The 23,355-nt window shown below is 41.5% G+C and overlaps 2 protein-coding genes across 3 annotated transcripts in view; one reads left to right on the forward strand and one right to left on the reverse strand.

Annotated features, from left to right (window-relative positions):
- Positions 1-749: 749 nt before the first annotated feature.
- LOC147259892 (sodium- and chloride-dependent GABA transporter ine) lies at positions 750-22,764 on the reverse strand. 2 transcript variants are annotated; one of them, XM_086206129.1, is made up of 14 exons: positions 22,148-22,764; positions 18,050-18,184; positions 10,592-10,802; positions 9,468-9,600; positions 9,114-9,248; positions 8,142-8,245; positions 7,876-8,000; positions 6,693-6,805; positions 5,968-6,108; positions 5,737-5,836; positions 5,547-5,647; positions 5,267-5,434; positions 4,719-4,853; positions 750-3,137 (listed from the first exon to the last, which is right to left on the reverse strand). In XM_086206129.1, exons 1-13 carry the CDS (start codon positions 22,365-22,367, stop codon positions 4,749-4,751), a joined length of 1,791 nt encoding a protein of 596 aa, XP_086062255.1. In that variant the 5' UTR covers positions 22,368-22,764; the 3' UTR covers positions 750-3,137; positions 4,719-4,748. The 2 variants fall into 2 exon arrangements, with proteins under 2 accessions (XP_086062255.1, XP_086062256.1); XM_086206130.1 differs by adding an exon at positions 14,393-14,508 and having other exon boundaries at positions 750-4,853; positions 22,148-22,158.
- The window catches only part of limk2 (LIM domain kinase 2), a 29,455-nt gene continuing 28,489 nt past the window's right edge, over positions 22,390-23,355 (forward strand). The window contains exon 1 of the mRNA XM_086206126.1: positions 22,390-22,651. The gene's annotated coding sequence lies outside the window, so the exon portion shown is untranslated. The remainder of the gene's footprint in view (positions 22,652-23,355) is intronic.

Consider the following 23,355-nt stretch of genomic DNA (forward strand, 5'->3'; position numbering starts at 1 on the left):
ATTCCGTGTTGAGGGACTCATATATACACCTCCTCAGTGCATAAAAATAACCTTTCCCATATGAAATTGACTGTGAATAAATTATCACACTGTACAATCACATTTTGCTGTGCTAACCTGAAATGCATCATCAAGAATATAATGAAAAAAAAGTGTTTTATACGCATCAAAATGAGAATACACGCACACGCGACCTGCTACATGTTGTTAAATGCGTGCGATGTGTAACTTCTTAACTTCCACACTTGTGAGACACACTTGTGTTTCACTTGTATACAGCACAAGAGCAGTTTCAGTACTGCTGAGTGTGAGGGGGTTGATTCAACTCTCCTGTTTGTGCTACTATACTGCCCCCCAGTGGCTTAGAGGCAACAACACAAATAGCTGCCAATTTGACTGAACCAAGAATCTTTTCATTCAACAAATGGCAACACTCATTAACCTACTACAGAAATATGAGAGATGGATTTATCAATAAGGAAATCAGAAATTTGCAACAGAAAGTGTAAAGTTTTGTAGAATTTTAAGAGCAAAGAATTGTAATTGAAAAAGATTTATCTCCTGTGAATATATAGCTAAACTCCATAAAGTCTGATTAGGATGTTAAAGCGTGTGAATGTGAGGACACATGTAAAGTGTCATATTTCATTTCACGTCTGCAAGTTTCAATTCAGCTTTCCATAAATGATGTGTTTCTGTTTGGGGAAAAACTCACAAAACCAGACTGTGTTTGGTTTTAAAAACCAGCATCTTTTAATAGCTCATTACAGGTTGCATTTAAATTGTATCAAAACTCCAATCATAAAACGTAAACCGCAACAGATGCATTCATTAAGTAGTTTAAAGCAGCCACCAAGAACTTTCATTTTGTGTTGACTGTGGCGCCCCCCTCTGGCCAAAAGCAGCAACATTGATCCAAATGAAGATTTACAATTATGATGGTGAAATGTGCAACATTGTAGCTTGTAAACATCGTTTTAATCCTGTCACGTGTGATTCAAGACAATTAACAGCTGACCTTCTGTTGCTCGGTGACCAAAATGATCTTTGTCTTTCTCACATAGAGACAGACACGAACAGGGGCTTTTACCATGCAGACACGGTGAATCTACTTGATGATGGTCTTGCTTGCATATACAGCACCAATAGTTGCTTCAGTTTTAATATGACACACTGCTGAACTACGACTACTGAAAAAGTCCTCATAGCTGCTTTAAATCATCCAGCAAATTTAACCAAACAAAGCAAAGAGAAAAAAAAATATCATAAAGCAGCTTATGGGAACATTATGCATCACCTTAAATAAGCCAACATTTTGGTTTGTCTGATAAAATTGATTATATAGAAGTAAAAAAGAAAAGTGTATAAAGGCCTACTGCTCTTGTAACCTTCAAATCCTATGAACCTACGCACAGCCCAGGAGGTGGAGTGGCTGTCTGTAGTGGAAAGTTTCTGGCTTCTCCAGAGAGTGTGAGACACTGAACACCAAACTGCTCCTGATGAGCTGGTTGGCACTTTGCATGGGAGCCTCCATCATCAGTGTATGAGTGTGAGTGAGAATGAGGCAACATTACAAAAGTGCTTCGAATACCATTAAGGTTCAATGTGGGGCCCACTGACAATTTTCCACATAAGTAATCTGCATTTCCAGGAGAAAATGTAGTTGCATCTGCAGCTCCTGCCTCGGGTGACTGATGTTTACATCACTCAAAAGTCACAGTAATTATTGACAAGTTTCTGAGCAAAAATGGTGTTTCATAATTGACCACACGGCGGAGCTACTGCCGCTTGCTGGACAAGTGCCTGGAAGGTGCTAGAGAGCCACATCTGTGGCTGCAAGGTAAAATAACTGGTAAAGATGCATTCGAGTCATGTCGCAGTGTCTCATTAATGGTTGAAATGCTTCAATATGTTATTCACATGCTCATGGGGAAGCTGTGAACTCGGCTGCATCAATAAAAAACAACAACAAAAGTTTGGAAAGATCATGTCATGTTGGTATTGTGCATACTCCTAAAATTGCATTAAATGCAACTGTGATCTGTGTTGTGCATTGTTGCCTGATATACAACATTTATGAAATCAAATGAATCAGGCAATGCCTTTACAATTGTCATATAAAAAAAACCACACACACGCACAAGCAAACACAAATCAAACCACACCTATTACAGGTCATCAAAATTTGGTGAAGGTTGGATCAAATAAGCGCCAATAGAGGCAAACAAAAAAAACAAAAAACAAAAAAGTGTTTACCCAAACATTTCAAAATGGCAGAGAAACTTGATCCTCACGAAGGCCTGTATCACTCAAATCCCCCTCATTCATGAAACCGCTGGAGGAAATCCAAACTGTCCTAGAGGTATGAACCGAAAACGCTAAGCTGTAGTAGCGTAAGACATTAGCACCGCCATGTCTTATGCTATTACAGCTTAGCGTTTTCGGTAAATCCCCATGGCGTAAATATGTACCAAGTATGAGTACTACTATGACGAGCATCTATGGTATTTCAGACAGTTGTCCCTGTCCTGTGTGACACGTATGGCAGTGAAGCTGATTTGTGACATCAAGTGTTGCAAAAAAAATATGACCACAGATGTTAAACAGAACAGGCAGCATTTTTGAGAGGAAAAGTGTCACAATATTTTTTAAAGGTTTAAGGATATCGAGCTGTAATGTGGAGTCCAAACATATTTCCTTAAAATAATGTTTATATATAATGAGGTAAACATTTAGATTATAGCAGTCCCCACAAAATTACTGGTAGATGTTTCTGACGTTTGTACTTATTTCCTGTTTTATTTTGAAATCAAATCACTCTTGTTTTTTCAACTACTTCCCCATTTTCATCCGTTCCAAATTTCCCTCTGTGTAATTTCTCTCTCTCTCTCTGCTTGTGGTTTCCCCCTCCTGCCTCCACTGCTTACAATAGTAATGAATATATACACACTCCAACACATGGCTGTTCAAAATTGACTGCAGAAAAAAAAAAATTAAACAATCATAGGTCATAAAATAATTGTAACAGATGTGAAAAATAAAGGTAACAGTGAAGATGAGGCACATATATTTAGCTTTACATGTAGGTTTGGAGTTATGAGTCTGTTGATGATGAGGAGAGTTAGTTTAAAATATATCTGGAAAATAAAAAATAAAGTACTTATAAAAGACCTACACTGAAGCATTAATAATATACAGATGTAAAATGCATCCATCTGAAAAATCTCTTATTGCTCCTCATATCAGTGATTTTTTGAGAGAATCAGCGTGCAATTTCAGTACTTTGGATAAAAGGCACTAACTAATAAAGCTTTATTTATTAGTTTGTTTGTTAAGTTCCCCGTTACAACAGGAAAGGCCTAGCAAGTGCTGTACGAGACGTCATTCTAAACAACCTCTGTTCAAAGTTTGACTTCTCCATCTAAACGTTCAAATTTCTGCTTTAATCTAACAATAAACACGTCTTATCTTCTTAGGAACGCGACAATCATTTACATTTACAGACACGACTTTACTTAATACAAATGTACAATCTCAAAAGTTAAAGCCAAAATGAAGTTGAGGTTTCACCCGAGTGGAATTTTTGGATTCCAGTCAATGATTAACAGCAGGCTTTGGGTCAAGTTACCAGACAGTGTATCTGTAGCCCTCCTGAAGATTATCCACATTCGTTAGCTCAATTCACTTAAATGCCAGTAGATCAAAGGCTCCTCATGTAATCTCTGAAAACGCTTGTGAGGTACCTGCTCCGAGATAGTTAAAATAATGCTAAATGCATGACTGACACATGATATTAAAACATTCCTAAAGCTGCTGACATCAAACCGAATCCGTTTCCCCAGATAACTTTTCTTTATCCCCGTGGGTTTGGTACTAACCTGGGTCACCCTGCTCACCAGCCCAGGTGAGTACGTGAGCACCAGGGATGGCCGGCCGAGGCTTTGCACAGCTTTGCAGAAGAGCTGAACAAGTTACACCGTCAAAATAACCATGTGGTCAAGCGCAATATCCTGTTTCCAGGAGGTCAATTGTCAAAATTATTGTTCTTTTTATCTATTTAATTAATTAATTTGGTAGAGAACCCTCCCCCCCCCCCCAAAAAAACCCCACCATTATCTTTTAAATATATTTTGTAATAAAAATGACAAGGATGGTGAATCTTGACATTTTGAATCGTATCACAACTGCAAAAAAGCCTGAAATAATCTATACGCTTTCGTAAATCGTTTGGCCCTGAAATTAACGTAAAATGAACAGCAAATGAGCTGTTTGTGCTCTAGGTTTTATGTGAACACCTCTGCTTATCAGTGTTCAAGATGGAGCAGCTTCCATGTGGGTGATTTAAAGTTGTAAAAACCATATTCTGAAATATTGACATGCACAAGCAAACGGCTGTCCAATGCTTCTATTGAGCCTCTGAACCCGGTTGGACTCACAGACGTCTGACTGGTTCATGGAGGCACTCTAGGTAGACTTGCAAAGTCAAACATTACCAATTTTGTAACAAACTGGCGGATGTCTGGCATTAAAAGACACATGATTAGCTGTTGTAAATCAGGACAAGTTTCATGAGGCTGAAGACGCAGTCGTATGAGGACATTCTAGTTTAACTAAAGTTCTTTTTTCCCCCCGAAAGGTCTCTTGTTTAACTTTCCATCAATAAACATCAGGTATTCCAAGTCAGACTGCATCACAAAGTTTAGTACATAAAGACTCACAGACGTGACTTTGGCTTCCCCTGCGGTTGGTCATACGGTTGAAGTGTCGGGTGCAGTGTTGTGCAGGTTTTGTTTTTCAGGCAGGAAGTTTTCAGTATCCTGGTCTACCGTGGGAGTAATGGCTGTTTTCAGTCTCTGAAAGGTGGAAAAGACAAAATATGAAAAAAAAAATAACCTTAAAAACAAAGCACGCACTCAAGGATGTCTGGTCAGCTCGAGCGCTAACCCACTAATCACTTGAGAGCTTATCTATTGCACATCCAGAAGCCTCAGCCCTGCTCTCACTTAACCTTTTTTTCAATCTTGTTTCATTACATCATCCAACAATTAACACTGAAAGTTCTTCTCCCGTCACATCCATGTAATAGCTGAAAAAGAACCCGATGCGTCAGACTTCTTGATAGAATGGAAATCGACTTCTGAGCACAAGCAAGGTGGGCGGCGCTACTAAGATCACAATTTAAAAAAAAGAAGAGACCTCCATCCATCCCTCCATCCTACCTGAGCTGGAAGCAAACATCATTTATCATAATAAATCTTGTACTCACCCGGCAAAATGAGCCTTTATTGGTATAGAGCTCGTGAATGGCTCCAAGTGGGATAAAAATAATGGAGATGAGTGAGACCACCCAGCCAACCCCTTCAGCCCACAGAGGGTACTTGTATGTCCCATACTTAACAGGAGAGTACTGGACAATACTGGAGGTCAGGATGCACTATGAAGGGAAAAGAGTCATTTTAAATCATTTCATCAATCAAGCTGTTCAAACAAAACACAAATGTTGCGTTTATAGAGAGAAGTGATGGTGTCCAGATAAACAATCTCACCATCACCAACACGGGACACAGCATACACCAGCAGATGCGGAAGTAGATATTTGGAGGTTTTCCTCGCATCCTTTCAATCATGAAGGAGAGGCGTGGGACACCTAACAGAGACAGACACTTCCTGATGAAACAGTCAGAACAGCCGCTAAATCCAGCGGGCTGGAGCCTCTGAACTTCCTGTGGATCTTACCAAAGATCCAGCAGACAGCTACGACTTCAAAGAAAGCCAAGAACACGAGGGACACCACGGCTGTGTAGTGGTCCATCAGCTGGAACACGTAAATACCTCCCTGAGCAGAAAAGAGAAGACAGCAAGACAGAAATGACCAAAGAGCTGACACCAGTGATGCACCAGTGATGCAACTGTTGCATGTACTGTATGTGTCCATATGTTTGTCTGTAAGGGAGCGCGTTTTAGTACCTTAGTAATATGTGGAATCCCAAGAAGAAAGCAGACAGCGCACACAGCCAGCACCAGAAGCTCCTCTCGCTTTAGGAAGCGCAGAAGCGTGGAGCCAAACTCGTCCTTAATGAACGTCACCGCCACTTCAACCGTGGCAAACTGTGTCACACAGACGAAATGTATGTAAACACCTTTTTTTTTTTTGTCCTTGTTTGATAATTAGACATGCTCACTTCCTTGTTTGGGATTCAAATAATGAGGCTGAACCAGTAGCTTTGTAACGGCAGACAACAGAGAAGAAGAGTGGAAGAGTCAGAGAAGAGAGTCAAACCACAATATAAACAAATTCAGTGCCAGGGTGTAGCCACAGGTGTGCCAGGATGTGCCGGTGCCGACCAGTGGCCTTTTACTGGCTGAGCTAGTAGCGCAACATACTAATATAGCCTGCATGCTTTAGCTATTTATGTAATATCAATATTATAGAAAACTCCTTTGCCATTTTGATCGGACAGCGTCAGGCTAAACTGTAGGTTTACTCAGTCCTGAATTCAGATTTTAAAAGAAGCAAAACGGATCACATAATATGTACAATAAGAGTAAATAAAACTTCTCAAAATACGAGGACACTGGTATTGTGAATCCTGGTCCAACATATCAGGACCAGAATTGACTCCATTAATTTCACCTGTGTTTCCCTGCCATGTAGGGTTGCTATGAATAAAGGCAACTGCATGGCTGCTCACCTGGCTGTCCAGACCGAGACACAGCAGCATAAAGAAGAAGAGAGGAGCCCAGAGCTGAAAGGCCGGCATGGTGGAGAGCACTTCAGGGTATACCACAAACACCAAACCAGGACCTGCAACATTACACGTTCCAACACACATTCCACAGGTTCTGACAAAGCAAGCGTTTCCCATTTTGAGAGGTACTTTTGTACAAAGTGTTTAATTGTAAGATGATAGTTCATAAGATTTTACTATAGCAGTCAATTAGTTCAGCATTAAGACGGAAAACAGCTGACCTGTCACTTAAACATGATACAGTTCACTAACCCAGCACCTCCATGATTAATTAACTTCTTATTTGTTGTTCAAAATGGACAAACACGTAGATGTTTAAAAAACTAATCATGATTTTAATGAACCAGGATATTGTTTCCAGTCTGATGCCAGTATAAGCTAATAGGCTTCTGGCTCCTGCTAAATATTGGTATCAAGTACGTTTCCCTTCCGTTGCAGTGATTTAGCCTTCGCTCAGGTTTAGTTTGAAGGAAATTCAAAGGGGGGGGGGGGGGCTTAAATGAGGAGTGTACAAAACAATTGATGTTGCGAACTGATTATCATTGCCAGCTGCTTGGAGAAATTAGCATACTAGCGCATGAAAGAGACCATGACTGTGTGAATCACCTTTTATGTGGACCTCATATTTACGGTTTAAGTGCAATCTCACATTATACAGTGTGAATGGGTGAACCCTCTCAGTCCATAAGTCAGTAAATTTCCAAGTGACAAACATAATTACAACTCAACAGCTTGTTTTCACTGCCACAGGTTTTTCCAGCTCCTGTTATTGTGAGACCATTATAATGAGACCACCCCAGCCCCGCCCATTTGGAAGACCGCCTGCAGGTCCTGCAGTTATTCATTCCTACAATGGGAGCAACTATGGGCCCAGAAGTAAATATTGGATGCATTTTTCAGAAAGTAGTGTTTTCTTCCAACACAAAAGCAAGAGGATGTTTTATTTAAACTTCTGTAACTGGAGCAGGAGGACTTGTGATGACCTGATGACTAACCTTCATGTTTTAAATCAGAGGAGATTTCACTGTTTCACCGAAAACATTTCATTTTTCATTTTCATTCTTTCTGGTATTCTGGTATTCAGAAAATGTACGGTGGTGCAACGCTCTCAAGGCTTGATGCCTACCATCCGTAGTGATGTTGTCCACGGGGAGGTTATGTATGTGCGCCATGTAGCCGATAGCTGAGAAGATCACGAAGCCCGCCAGCATACTAGTGAATGAGTTGGTGACCGATACGATCAAAGCATCTCTGGGGAGGGAGGAGGACAAACAACACGACATCAGCACAGCATATAATAATTGGTCCTCACCTCAGCTTTTCTTGTTTCAAATTAAATCTTTATTTTATTTTCTAATGAGCCCTTATTAATGTATAACATTCCAACCTTACCTGACAATGTTGTTGCTGAACTTGTTGTAGCTCGCCATTGAGATCATGGAGCCAAAAGCAATTCCAATGGAGTTAAACACTTGGGCAGCTGCATGAACCCAAACCTGCGTAAAATAAAACAAAATCGTATAGATTAGCTTTAGTTTTCCTTGGGTTACTTATAAAGACCGTGAAAAACCAAATTCTTCCCTGAATCTGATTCACACAACATAACAATTCGTGACCTAGGAAATGTTTCCAGGGGGCTTGAATTAACTGTGTGTGTTGCTTTTTAACGAGCAGGATTAGCGATGCTATATTTTCAGTGGTATAGATATTTTAGGCTGTTCTCACTTCAGGAGTCTCCAGCTGACTCATTCTTGTGCCATTAAAACCCAACTACAGCTGGGTCGAACAAGTCCGGGACCTCTGGGCTTTACTGAGTATCAGAGAAACCTTTAGTTGCATATTTCAACGAATACGAATCAATATATCAGCAGACTGCTTTCATCAGGATCCATTACAAAAGAGTCATCTGACCATGTAAATTCTTTCAAGTCCTGTGTGTCATTTTTTTTTAAGTCTGCCTAACCGAGACTAGAAAGAGTGTCCCTCAGTCTTTAATCCTTTTCAGTCTCGAAAGCTAAAATTTTCAAATACAAACAGCTCATGTTCTAAGGTGTCCTTCCTACAGCATCTGCAACCTGAACGATTTACTGAGAACACTGCTGCAATGATGTCCTCCCCCTTTCCTCTTGCAGATGTGGTTTTAGCTGAATCTTGAGCAAACACAACACAAAAGCCTCTTCTCTGAAAAGACAGGCCCAGAAAATAATTGGTACTTACATTTAGTTCCCAATCAGCACCCTGAAAGTTCTCTATCTCTACAGTAAGAAATGTTACCATGCTGGTTTTAAATTATCCGGTGACAATCGACAATTTAAGTCTTCAGGCTTAACTTAATTTTGATGTCAATCATTTGTTACGTCTCACCTTAACTTCAAAGAGTTTGCTCCAGACAGGCGTTAAGAAGTAGAGGATACCTGCCTTGGCTCCTGGTAGCTGCACGTTATTAATGAGCAGTGCAAACAGGATGACATATGGAAATATAGCGGTGAACCACACAACCTGTGCGACACACATGTGAAGAGCAGAAACGGATTAATGTGCAGGATGGTTGGGTGAGCGAGGAAGCATCTACTCTTTCTGTGGACATCGCTGATGGTGATAAATTGTGGTATCAGAGGAAGTCGCACGTCAAACCTCAGTAAGATAAACATAAGAAAAAAACTAACTTTAATCACCACCATGCACAAGCACATTCTGAAGCGGAGCCGTTGATCTGACCTTGCCAGTGGATTTCACTCCTTTGAATATGCATAGATACACAAAGACCCAGGCAATGAGGAGATAGCCAAAGAGTTCCCACCGAATTCCTCCAGCTTCTTCAATACCTCCGGTTTTCTCCAGGAGCCTGTGACTGAGGAAATAAGAACAAGTCAAAATGCAATTAACAAGACGTTCATATTATTTATATCCTTCACTCAGGGCAGACGGAAGGTGTGAACAGGAACGCTGTGATGTATTTGATGGATGGATGTATTCCCGGGGGCAATTTATTCACAACACGGCACCATTTAGGTATTTTCCTATCTCTTTATAATTTATGTGGAGGAGATTGCTCCACTGGAGTCGGTGAGAACTGAGTGTGGACAAATGAGGCACAGCCATGCAACTGTTACAGGGTTTTGATGTCTGTGAATCAATACATAGGTGGTATGTGATCAACAGCAAAGCCAGAGACCACTGCAGTGTGAGAACCACAAAACAGGTACAGGCAACAGGTAACACTCTCATTATTCGTTGGATCTGTGCAGGAAGCGGATTAGCTATCCACTGAAAATGACGTGTAAAGTCATTGATAACCTGCATCTTTCCCGGGTTGTGGTTTGAAAAAGAGATAACACTGATGCAAACAGCCTTGACGTGGGTCGCAAATTGACCCTTTTCAATAAGGCATTACAATGGCTTTGGTTTAAAAGCGTCACAGCACATCGAAGTCTACCTGGGAAGCAGGAATGTAAAAGGTCACAGATGGAAATTCCAACTAGAACCCACCTCAGGTATTGAGAAACGCTGGCATGTTAACAATGTGGTTTTTGAACTTTTGTCCTTACTTCTACTGGAACGCAGTTAACTCAACCTCAGATTCAGATTCAGATTCAGATTCCTTTCATTGCCATTTGTGTCCCACACATAGGAATTTGTTTTGACATTAACATGAGTGCATTCATTCTTTTTTTTTTTCACGAAAAAAAGCACACAAGACAACACAGTGTAATCGAAATAAATACAAAGTGCATAGTTGTAACCTTCAAATTCTGATGTAAAAAGGCATCCCTGTCCTCACCTCTCGCTAGTATAAAAGGTACCACAATGGAATGGATGTGAGAGCAGTGAACTCTTCTTACTCAAAGAACTGCTGGCTGGCGGACTGCAGGTGAGTGGCATTGCCAGGGAAACCACTGGAACAGTTTTCAATGACATTCCAGGTGTTGTTGCAGGTCATCCAGGGAAGCGTTGCTCCAAATGAGTTGAAGAAATAGAAAAGTGCCCAGCTCATGAGCACATTGTAGTAGGTGGAGAAGATGAAGGAGATTACAAGTGTGGCTAGGCCGACACCTGTAGTGACACCAGAGGCGAAAAGACACAGAGTGAGTAACTTTCCTTCTTGAACGCCTTCTCAATCTCCATATTCAATAGTACCAATGATCTGGGGCCACAAGTATAACAATGAATATATTCTATACCTACAATTTCATGGGGTGATGGTAGCCATGAATATCTCAAGGAACAGCCAAGTTATTCTGTTTGCTATCTAAATTATTGAACCTATTTCGATTGGGACATTTTGACACCATGGACAAGGTGGTTTGACTGGTTTAATAAGATTTTATCAATGGTTCAGCGTTCCTCAGCACACACACCAAGACTGGTTGAGCTGTTTAACACATGACAAAGGACTACGAACGATCTTGTAGTCTGAGGTACAAAATTAAAACAGTAGTTGGACATTATGGGAGATTAAGTTCCTAGCTATCATGTTGATTAGTAACCTAGTCTGGGGTATGTTTTGTTTATTAATCCTTTGCCAGCAGCTGGTGAAGTAACCTGGCTCTCCAGAGGTAACGAAACCCAATGATTAACGATAACGTGGGGTTAAGTGCCAGACTACTCGTTGGTAGAGAACCACCCTGCTGGAAAAAAAAACAAAAAACCCAAAAAGCCATCGGTGTCAGTTCTTGCTGCGGCATGCTGGTGACCTACTGGTTTCAGCTGGTAACTGTGTTGGGAATAAGGCGGGCTGCTGGGTGAACATGGTTGGCTCTAAACAAGGTCGACCGGGTGTGTTTCATGGTGTAATATGACTCCAGGATCTTTTCGAGGTTGTGTAGTACGTCACAGTTCACACACAAATCAGAGCATGTCTCTGTTTAAAGGTGGAGGACAAGCCCCCAGTCTAAGCACCTCAGCCAAGAAGGTAATACATTGTTGTTCTCCTCTGCAGCTATTTCACACTGTCGTTCCTTGACAGGTCAATCGATGAGCGTTAAATGAGAGTTAAAAAAGTGACTTGCGGGTAAGTCAGTTGGTGAGAAATATGCAGAAACCCGTGGACTGTGTGATCTGAACTGACAGACGTTAGAAATCGTTTGTGCCTTAAGAATAATTTCTAATCGTCTCTAATTAAGTGTTTTATGTTTTATGTCCGCATTATGTTATAATTTACATCATTTAGTTAAAAACGTATTCGCCACCTCACGGGCCATGGGACAAACTAAAAATCAAAATTCCAGTCTGATTAAGTGTTTTGGAAGTTTAATGTAGCTTAATTGTTAAAAGAATATGTGTACAAATGAAGATAATTATGGTTAGTTATTACTTCAAGTACTTTTGTACTACTAAATTTTGTAATATCTACTGCAATGTGTACTAATTTATTACAAAAAGTGTTCAAGCTTACAAGCTGTTTGTTCCAACCTGAGGGTGTTTAATTTAAAGCATTTTTATCAACCCTTCGTAGAAGGTTGGTAAAATGTTGTCCTATCACATTTATGCTCAGCACAGGGTACAATCCTGTAAATGTGTCCTAAGAACCACCCCCAACCTCGACCCCCCCGACAGTTTTTGCATAATCCTGCTAGCTGACTAGCATTTAGAGGAGGTGAAATTGTAATATGGGATTATAACGGAGGGTTTTTACTGTGAGCTACAGGGAACCAAACTGGTTGTGCAGCCAGTTACTCTGACAAGTTGCAACAGCAATGGGCCAGCCTGCCAGCAGAACCAGTCATCGGGCCAACCGTGTGCCTTACTTGTGCCCGGGGACAAGATGAGTCTCTGCATATTATTGACAGTGCATTAAAGCAGATTATTAAATGGATAGAGGTCACTTTCTGTACGTCATCAGAGTCATTTCCACCTTAAAGAGTGCAGCGCTGGAGTAATAGATGCCAATCTCTACTGCCCTGGGCTGACGGGCCAAGTCAAACTGAGTTAAGCCAAGCAGGTGCATCTGAACAAACAATACCTATAGTACAGGGGAGCTCCTCCACCGAGCTTCCCTATGCTGGATGGAGGACTCTGGCTGGATGCTCTGAACTACAAGGAGTTCATACTTCTAGTGGAGCCTGCTGGGTTAGCATTGTCCGTCTTAAATCAGGTCAGAATTATCCACTTGTATCGTTTGGAGGAGAGCCACTCATCTATCCCCCACCACACCGATGAGATATCCTGCTGCTGCTCAGTGGGTTATCGTCATCATAAGCTTGAAGGAAATGAATCATAGAAAGAAATACAGCATCCTTAAGGTCCTCTTGTGGACTTTGTTTAAACAAACTAAAAGGTTCAACCAGTGGCATTAGATTCAGGTAAACCCTTCATAGGTGTAGTTTTTTAGTAACATTAAAGTTGGAAAGTCATGGCAGAGACTGCAAAACTTCTTAAATTTGTATGACAGCCTGCTGTTGCTGCAGCTTGAGACATTACTCTTAATTAAACTCGAAACACTTGAGCCAGCATGTTTAATTGGAGGATTTGCTGTTCCACATTAGCCAACTCCTTAAAGTAAAGTAAATTAGCCAACTCCTTGTGATGTGACGATCTAGATTAATGTTTCTCAGTACTGGTTCTGGCAACTTCCTCCTCTTACACGCCTGATTCAGGAGCAGCTTATCATCCAGCGCTACACAAGCCTGACAGCGAGCAAAGTTGATGAATCTCCCTGATTGGCTTTGCACAGGAGGCAACATGATCACCAGTGTTAATTACTTGGCCTGATAGCTGGATAACTTTTAGAAAATGCAGATGGTAGGCAATGCAGTTGTCTATAATGTTGGATACCAACACAGGGAGTTCCCCGTATTGCCTCAGGCTTGACTGGGCATCCACAGACACAATGGGCTCTGTCTGTGAGTGGGATTTGTGTAATGAACACGGTGGCAAGCAAATTGTTTTGTGTCAGAAAAAAAAATCAGCTCCAAACCAGCACCAACCAGCATCAACCAACAGCAACATTTCAAAGTACTGCAGGGATATGGAGCTGGGACCACTTAACCATGAACTGGTTCTTGCCAAGAAATTGTCTGGCACATAACCATTGTAATATTTGAGAAGACAGCTGCTCCAGTGTCCCTAGGGAATGTAGTTCTGTTTTTCAGCAGTATATAAAAGCTATTGACTTCTATGTAAAGGCTGGAATGCTGAGCTTTACTGGATCCAGAATCACTATCTGGACAAATAGAAGGAGAGGCAGCTGAAAAACAGCTCTGTGTTAACATAATAACAGAGCCGAATTAAACCCCCTTTGAGCTCCAGGATCAGCTAGAACCACTGCACCTAGGCGATGTAAAGCGCTTCTTCCTTTGTTGCTGCCCGTTTGCCCCTTTCACTTTACACATCCAGCTTACATGCTTGGCTGCTCCACTGGTACACCAGACATTACCCACAGTGGTGCAGTGACACATGATGTCAAACCGCCAAAACTTGTGAGGCTACAGGACTCAAAAACAAGTCAGAGCAGACAGAAATAAAATCATCTGACCTCTTGTGTTTGCCTCACCTGTCCTATACATTTATACGCTGTCATTGTGCATCCTGCAGTAATTTTAACATGAGCATGTTGGCTGATTGGTATTTCTGATCACAGGCAGATCACAGCATACTGCAATGAGTTTCAAATCATTCAAAGGAACATACAGAAAAAAAACTACCTGCTTGGGGCCCTTGTTTAGCACAGAGCATTAACCAGGAAGAAATGATCGATAAATCAAGTGAGGGACACATTTTGACCGGGTAGATAATCTCTGTCTTTAAGGAGACAAGAAAACTATGGAGAAAAATCTTCAATTAGAACAGGACAGACAGCATATTCAAACCCATTAGTACTGGTGGTTGATGGCTGAGCTCTTGTTTAATTTGGACAGTATGAACTTCCATGTGACGCTCCACACGTATCAGTTAAAACAGGCAAGCCTGCAAACCCTTTCTCTCTTTGGAAGAGGAAGGCCAATCATTCTTACTGACTCCAAGTTTTTAAATAAGCTCTTTAAAGTGGCATTTCAGAAATGTTCAAAACAAAGGACATTTGAAACTCTCTGATTACCAAAGCAGACATCAGTTACTTAATCGATAGACATGTAGGACATTTTTAGATCATGAAGTTAAATAAAAGCCATTGAATAGAGCTTAGCTTTAGCATAACAAGTTCTCATCCATCAACACATGAAAACAATCTTTATGAGAAAAAAAGAGGCACATTTATTTCAAAAAGAAAACAAAACATTCCAAAAAGTAGCTGATTTCAATAGAACATTTTCAAACATACATAAATTGCCATGCCTGGTGTTCTCATTCGGGTGCAGTAGACTTGTGTAATGTTGCTAATCAGCTATGCTAGGTATAAAACATATTCAAGCATTATGGCTTATTTCTTACGACAACATTTGTAAACTTCTCATCCACATTGTTTGAATATGTACTATGCCCATGGGCTCCTCTGCCCTAACCCAAACACAGCATCTTTATCTGCTGCTGAGGGTCGGCTGCCCCATTGTTTATCCTCCAGGAGATCTCCATCTGCCTTGGTGACGCAAAGGCACGTACTATCCTCCCCTCCCTGTGTTCCTGACCCCTGCCTCTGCCCTCTCCACCTCCCTTGGGGTGGCAGCGCCACTTGCCTCCATTGGGACAACGGAGTGTTCAAGTTTAGCGTACATACACAACAAATGTATATGTGAAGTCGTTAATTCTGAAGTGTACCATTATTACGATTAACCTGTAATAATTGTGGCTGTTGTGATAGTTGTATCAGGCATTTGAGTGTGGAAGTGGAATTTCCTCTTGGGGATAAATAAACTATCTATCTATCTATCTATCTGTGCATCCACAGGGTGGGAAGCGCTTTAGTTAAAAACCTGACAGATCAAGGAAGAATCTCCAGGAAAACAGAATTCAACTTTTAGCTTTTCGATGACAAAAGCAGAAAACATTTGTTCCTCCATCTTGCTGGGTCTATCGTTTAGATGGCAATGTGCAAAGATCCAAGCACAACCACAACACACCTCTGATGGTTTGGGGACCAACCCCTTCATCAAAGTTGGGATTTCAATATTTGCATTTCACCTGACAAAAACCCACTGTGGATCAAAACTTCCGATTTATTGAAATAAGAAGGCTGCCAGCTTGGTGCACGGCTTCTCTTATAAAAGTAGTTGGTTTTATTAAAAAAGCATGAAATGTGAATCATGTTGTGACATTTCATGGCACACTGCAAAAATCCTTTCATTATTGATGTCATGTGCTTTAAAGATGGCCTTCCTTTCCTGTTTATTGGTCACATGATTTCTTTGATCTGCCTTTTTAATTCCCTGATGTTGCAAAACAAGTACATAAGCACATTGATAGTAACACTGGGTTTGAGTCAGAGTTGTTCTTGCAGGGTCGATTCCCCTTCATCCATAGCTCATTTAATTCAGCTTAACTGTACTGTTATTCTGCCCAACTGTCTGTTGGTAGTGGCTGACTAGTCAACACCCCTTTTGTAAAATCTTTGAGTAACACAGACAGAATCCTGCTTGCGTTTGAGAAATGCTACGCCTCAGTCAACCCATTGCACTGAGTACACTGTTTTCACATCGCATTCACAGTAAAAAAAAAAAAAAAAAAAAAAACACCTCCAAAGTAAATTGTGGACTACAGTGAGAGCCAATGAGAGTGCAACCATCGGTGGGAGGGGTCTTCTGTGACAATAGGGTCTATTGTTTCTGTACTGAATGTGCCTTCGCACCATGGACCAATGTGGTTGAAGGTAGAGGACACTCCCCATAAATAGTGAACACTTAAGGAAACTGCAAACACGTGCAAATATCCCAATCCATTCCTCTACCCATATTCTTGTCTTTTTCTTTCGTTTTGGTGGCTCACCGCATATCAGCGCAAAAAAGTATTTTTAACAATTGTTTCTAGGGGATCTAATTTTGGAAGTACACGCATGGTTTGACCCACTCAATGGTCCCAAGGGAAGTCATGGAATAGAGATGATACGTGAACTTGTATCCTTTCTGGACTCATTGACACCACGCTTAATGTATTAATGTGATGCTGGGAGCCTTGTTGTGGTGGGGGTGGTGGTGGTGGTGGTGGTGGTGGGGGGGGGGGGGGGTTACTTGTTGAAACTGCATATGTTTGATGTGTGTCCACAGATATTAAATCTGTTTTTTTGATCTTGGTTGTTTTTGCCAGTGTGCCAAAAATGCAAACGGGGCTGCATTCAATCTCAAGATGTCCTTTTTGATCATTCAAAGATGAATGTTTCAGTGGTATGTCAGAAGATGCACCGCTCCAAAAATGAATTCATCACATTTTACTCATACCCAACCGTTAATTCCAATGTGCTTATTTACTTGGAAGACACAGAATGGAGCAGCAGGTTGAAAGAGGCTGCAAACATCTGTGGCTTGTTTTGTGCTATTAAAGCTGTAGAGAACATTATTGGCCTCAGCTGAGGGAAATACACTTTTTCAGCTGTTGAATAGGACGAACACATCACAGCCACAAAATATCATTTTAAATACATTCACATGTGGTGAATTCCACTGAGCCACATCAAGTGACATGCTATCAGACAGGATTTTAAAGCAGTTCAGGACTGCTGTCAGCATTTTATGATAAACTGACTGGGCAGGTGGGTCAGAAATATACTCTGCCAAAGTCTGACCTGCCCCTACACATTTGTTTTTTTCAGTGCAACTCTCAACAGAGAGCTCTTGTTCTCGAGAATAAGAAGATGGCTCACTTCTTATCTAACGTGATCAGCTACAGGCACTCGATTCAATGTGTGTTTTACTCATTTTTACCACTTGCTTGATCTGGCAAATTGCTGTCTGTACAAGCTCGATGTAGCAATTAATTTGACATAAATCTTCTGACGAACCTAGCAGTTGAGCGGCACAGCAGCTATTCCAAATGTACTCACAATGTGTTTGATTTCCAAGTGCTTTGTTCTGCATGAGTGCAGTCAGTGGAGACTAGAAATCAGGATGTCATCACTAGTGAGAGATGACATCTGAACCAGACAGTTCCTGGCCTGGCAATGATCCTAAAATTCCCAAATGACATCCGCTAATAGTGAAAAAGTTGGACTGTACGTCTGTATCCGGCTGGAGACAGGACATGTGTTGTCTTCCTCCATGGACGATTGGCTGTCACATATAATCAAGGTCCTTCCATGCCATTAAGGTACAGGTCAGTCATTGATATTGTTGAAATGCAACATCGTTAAGGCTGCCTCTGGACTGCACCCAAAAAAACATCTGAAAATCCATCAGAGGTTTTTTTGGGTTCTTCTTCTAAACTAGAGAGTTACCCACCTTTAAACAAAGGACAGACATTGGCGAGAGCATGCACTGGCCCTAAACGTGTGTACTGGCCGACAGCAAACTCCATGAGGAGCAGAGGAATGCCGCACAGGAAAACCATGATGAGATATGGGACCATAAAGGCACCTGAAACAGAAAACCAAAAAAAATAACGCTGAAATATTATGTAACAATGGCAGTTGTTTGGCTTGGCTCCAGGTCTGAATCTTCTCATAAAAGCACATCTATAAAATTAATTAACGAAATACAGGTGACAGTTGCTTCTGATATGAAGCAAAACTTTCTGTCAGCCCATCGCTGAGCTCTTTCCTCTCACGATCTAATTACAGTCTTGACTCATCTAAGAGAGAAGACATGCCTTTCATAGTCTGGGTGTTACAAGATGCAGGTTTGGGCTCCTTGCTTAGAGTCCATTCATCTACACAGTGGGAGGTTACTGTACAAAAGACGTCAGCAACAAAAAAATAAAAATCTAAAAACAGTTCCACAGAAGAGAAACAGAAGAACCTTTGTACTTGCTGCTATCTTGACTTTTTCGCAGGTTGCTGACATATGCAGATCTAATACAGCATAATATATCAATTTGGGCTGAAACCCACTTGTCTTTTAATATAATTCTTTTTTGCGTACCTTAAATTAATCAAAGAATCCTCCTGTAACAATTTCAGCCTCTAATCTCTGGAAGAATCACTTGTCTATGTCTATAATTGAGAACAACAATCTTGAAACCTTGTACTAAACATCATACTTAAGGATTCCATTCAATCTGATGTCGTCATAGTGATGTGATGTGATGTACAACAGGATAATCAAAAAATGCTGGAAAAAAAATCCGAATGTAAGAATATAAAAGTCTCCAAACCCTCAAAGAACTGCAAACCATTATAGTAATCTTACCAAACTATAATGAAAATTGCACAAAAGAGCGGGAGCTTTAGTTTAACAAAAGACAGATGCCTTTCAGATGCTATACTGATTATTGCTGAGTCATTCTAGGTACAGCACAATGGAGAGTGGTATGGATTTACTTCTCCATGTCTTCACTTTTAGATGTTGGCTTTCTCTTCTTGGCTGCTGGTAAAGAACACGTTGTGGGGAGCTGCCCCTTCCTCCTGCAACCAGGCAATTGCATCCGCTTGCCACAACCTGAGTATAAACTACAGGAATATGTTTTTGGGTGATTGTGGTGATCTCGGATTTAAAATGTGGCGGCAAAAAACAATTTTCACCAAACAAGGTGGAGTTGTGTAATACAGGCCGTAACCACATCTCAGATTTGGTCAGGAACGCCTTGCTACCTTGAGGAGGCCATCAAGTTTGGTAATTCGCCAACAAGTAACTGTTGAAATTGAAACCTCGTCAGCAACATAATAGACCTGAGTTCTCTGACGCCACCAAGTGAATGGATGAAGTCATGTTTGTATTAAAAGTGACTCATTATACTGTTCCACTGTCTCTGCAGAACAGCCGCACACAGCGACGTACTGGGGGTGCAAGGTCTGTTCATCACTGCTAGCAGCTGTGATGGGGGCTCTCGCGTGTACACGCCCCAGCGGCACTTTTGTGCGCGCTCACGAGTTGATTTTGCATCAACAACAAATACACCCTTTAAATATCAAGAGGCACATACAAGCATGACACCAAATTAAAAAACAACAACAACAACAAAACAACATATGAAATGTAGCCGTCCAGGTCGTGCAACGGTCTATTGTGTTGCCTGCCAACACGGAAGCTGCTGGCTTAGTTCCCTATGTTCACTGTACAGGCACAACTGGTTGTGTAATGCAGGTGGGAAATGGAATTATGGGTGCGTGTCCTGGTCACTGCGCTAGCGCCTCCTGTGGTCAACCAGGGCTTCTGTTCTGAGAGGAGGAGCCAAGTGGAATAATGTGACCCGCCCTCCTACTACCCTGTCAAGTGAAAAGATGCGGCGGGCAACGACGCCATATGTGATGGATGGAGCATGTAGTGGCCCAGGAGTGCTCCCCAGGGTGACACAGGGGGTGGAGCAAGGACCAGGACAGCTTGCTAGGGTGAGTTGGCGATGTGCAATGAGGGAGTAAAACGAGTAACAAACGGGAAAAACACACACACACAAAAAAAACGAATACAATGTACAAAATACAAAAGCGCACATGAGCAGAAAACATCAGACAGAAAAATCTCAAGACTCTCTTTCTGTGTGCATTATTTTTATCATTTGGCGAACCAAGAACTTGACAGCCTAACGGGAGTGAGGAGTTAGTTAGGAGTTCGAGCTGTGAGCGTAGCAGCCGTGGAGGTTCTTGCTGTTTGTGTGTGACACAGCTTTGATGGCTTCCCAATAACCTGGCCACAGCTATTTTGGCAAGCTTGATCACACTCTCATGCTCAAGGCGTCCTGCCAGCAGGTGTGGTATTTGGAGGCTTGTTTTGGAAATTGAGACTGAAGATAATGTTCACAACCTGATCATTTTGATTTCTGATTACTTACTTCCTAATATTTTAATGGGACTGAACTTAGTTACACTAAAGGCACCCAAAAGCAGCTCGTGTCGGGAGAGAACGTCCTTGGACGTGCTGAGACACATCATCTTTGACATTCCTGAGATCCTCAGGTGTTTCGGGTCCTTCAGCACCATACACCTTCACTAAAGCGACCCAGCCAGGTAGCAGAGTGTTCCACCCTGGATGTCACAGGGATTTTATGTTTTCATACTTCTACATTCATGGCTGACTCCATTTGAGCAGCAGCTCCCTAGTATTTTTGTGTAGCATGCGGGGGAGGGGATCTTTAAATTACACGATGCTCCTGTTTGCCAATTCCAGCATGTGTTGGCTGCATCGAAGTTCCTCAGCTGCCTAAATAAAAACAGCCGCTGTCTTTCAAAGCACTCCTGGTATTTATTGAAAGTTAAGCTCTGGTAAATGATTGTTCCCATGCTCTTAAAATGTTCTACTTCTTCTACAGGCTGGTAATTGAGAATCTGGCAGAAACTTGGATTAACAGAGCTGGCCATCGCTTTAAGCTGACAGGGCAGGTGCTTAGGGCCCCGCGGCCACTAGGGAGCCCCGTGGGCTCAGTTGACTCTGACCTGGCAAGCCCAGGTTTCCATGATGAACCACAGCGTGTGTGTTTGTGTTTGTGTGCAACAACAAGACTACGAAATGTTTACTTTTAATTAGGGTTAGCAATTTAACCTTTACATCATGTTAAGGACAGATTTGATTCTTCTATTTTTATAGTTGAAAGCAATAAAAACACCCTAAGTCACATGATTAAGGCCTGAAATTTCAGACCTTTTCCCAAATCAGTGTGGTGTGTTTGTTAACACTTGTTTAACTGGACCAGGCTTTGTTCGGCACAAATAAAAAATAGCTAAAGATTCATATTTTACCATTCATTTTTTTATTTGATTTTAATTCATTGGATATTTTGAATTGTATACTTGCACTTCTACAGCGTTCTCTTCATGTTGTGTTGTATAGTATGTTGATGTATAGATAATGTAAAAAAAAAAAAAAAGTAAAATCCAACTAGAATCCTTTTGGCATTTTTTATTCTTCTGCTAGATCAAGGAGCAGGTGTTTTAATACTGCTGCTATGAAGCAGGCATGTGGCCAAACTTTGTTAGCGCCACTTTAAATTTCTAAACACCAACAAAGTAGAAGAACAAGTGCAGTTAGTCGGATTTATTTAGGGTGTTTCAGTGTGGCCCATCTGTTAAAGGATGTATACATATACAAATGCAAATATACTTCCACATGTATCCACAGAGAAACAAGGCCCTAAAAGTTATCTTTTTTAGCTTCCCAACTTTTATTTTTTGACTTTTGCTCTTTTTCCTTTTATACAGTGTCTTTTGTGAAATGTTTCACACTGGATTTTTGTTCTGTGTCAAGGCAAAAAAAACAACCTCATGCAGGTGATGACAACTACATTTAAAAAGACTTTAGATTGAAGTCTGATACGTGTGTGTGTGTGTGTGTGCGTGCGTGTGTGTGTGTCAAAGAAGGAGCTACAGACCTACTTTACCTCTGCTCTTCCGTGTGTCACTGGCCAGCATTAATTTTGCAACAGAAACCTGACCTCCCGGAGCGCCTCACCTCCACCGCTGCTGTAGCACAGGTAGGGGAACCTCCAGACGTTGCCCAGCCCCACCGCGTAGCCCACCGATGCCAGGATGAACTCCAGACGTCCGCTCCATGTGGGTCTCTTCAGGAGCACCTCTTCATCCCCCGTCTTTTCGGAGATCGCGTTGAGACGCGAGGGGATGAGAGCGCACTCTCTCTCATCAGAGGGCGAATCATCCGCACCGGTATCCATGGTAGCTTAACGGTGAAGGGAATTACCGGACGATCTCTCCAATACAACCGCGGTGACCTCTGTTACATTAACATACGTCGGGAAATGGATAAATCCGGTTAGCATGAACGCATCGCATGGATTCCGCTGACTGAGCCCTGACCGGTGAATCTCCAAATGTAAAGTCTTCTGTTGATCTGAGTGAGCGATATGAACCCTCTACACGTGTAGTTTCATAACCACATCAAGAAAGCCTAAGATCTGCTCCGTGAAGGCAGCAGGGACACCGGGTAGCACAAAGACCGGTAAGAGTGAAGGCTGTCTGCGTCTGCTCCCCGCTCAGTTACATGTTCTGTGACATAACTACATACGTCCTCCTCCATCGCTACAAGCCAGACCTCCGTAAAGCCGCCGAGGCTGCTCCGTTACGCCCCCCTCCAAAATAAAAGCTGCGAGTTACAAATTATTCAAGGGAAATCTGATTCAGAATAATCATAAATCTAGATTAGGACTACTCTTCAACCTTCATAATATCAGAAATAAAATCAGCATGGGGGGGGGGGGTTCTACACTCACTAACAGGAATTTGACGGCTCGATCCTTATTTTATTGTATCAAAAAAGTTTCCTTTAGAGGTGTGTTCCTTTCAGTTTAATTTTGTGGTTTTGGGGTTGGTTTTTTTTGTGGTTTTCTTTTGTTTTTCATGAGAAGAAAACAAGGCCTTATTTGACTCTGATGTCAACCACAGGGAACAAAATGTTGATTCAGGGTTGTTTTTCAGGGTCTGTAGACTTGGTAACCACGGCAACCATTGTGATGTAGGAGAAAACATGGCAAGAGGACAAAATTAATTCCATGGAAGTATTATTATCATTATCATTATCATTATTATTATTATTAATAGCAGTGGTGGTAGTAGTATAAGTAGTAGTCGTAGTACTGGTTGTAGTAGCCGTAGCAGTAGTATGCCTATTGGCTTTGCTGGGATGAGAGGAGGAGCCTGGTCTTC

The sequence above is a fragment of the Aulostomus chinensis genome, chromosome 6 (assembly GCF_037954235.1).
Source record: "Aulostomus chinensis isolate RoL2024-O1b breed Wild chromosome 6, RoL_Achi_v1.0, whole genome shotgun sequence".
Lineage (NCBI taxonomy): Eukaryota > Metazoa > Chordata > Actinopteri > Syngnathiformes > Aulostomidae > Aulostomus > Aulostomus chinensis.

What these genes read in the sequence shown, in the direction of transcription:
- LOC147259892 (XM_086206129.1), bottom strand. Translation starts at nt 22,367, where the DNA reads ATGGATACCGGTGCGGATGATTCGCCCTCTGATGAGAGAGAGTGCGCT. An exon ending in GAGTGAAATCCACTGGCAAG is followed by an intron (nt 9,249 to 9,467) that starts GTCAGATCAACG and finishes TGTGTCGCACAG; the next exon opens with GTTGTGTGGTTCACCGCTAT. An exon ending in TTCAGCAACAACATTGTCAG is followed by an intron (nt 8,001 to 8,141) that starts GTAAGGTTGGAA and finishes CTCCCTCCCCAG; the next exon opens with AGATGCTTTGATCGTATCGG.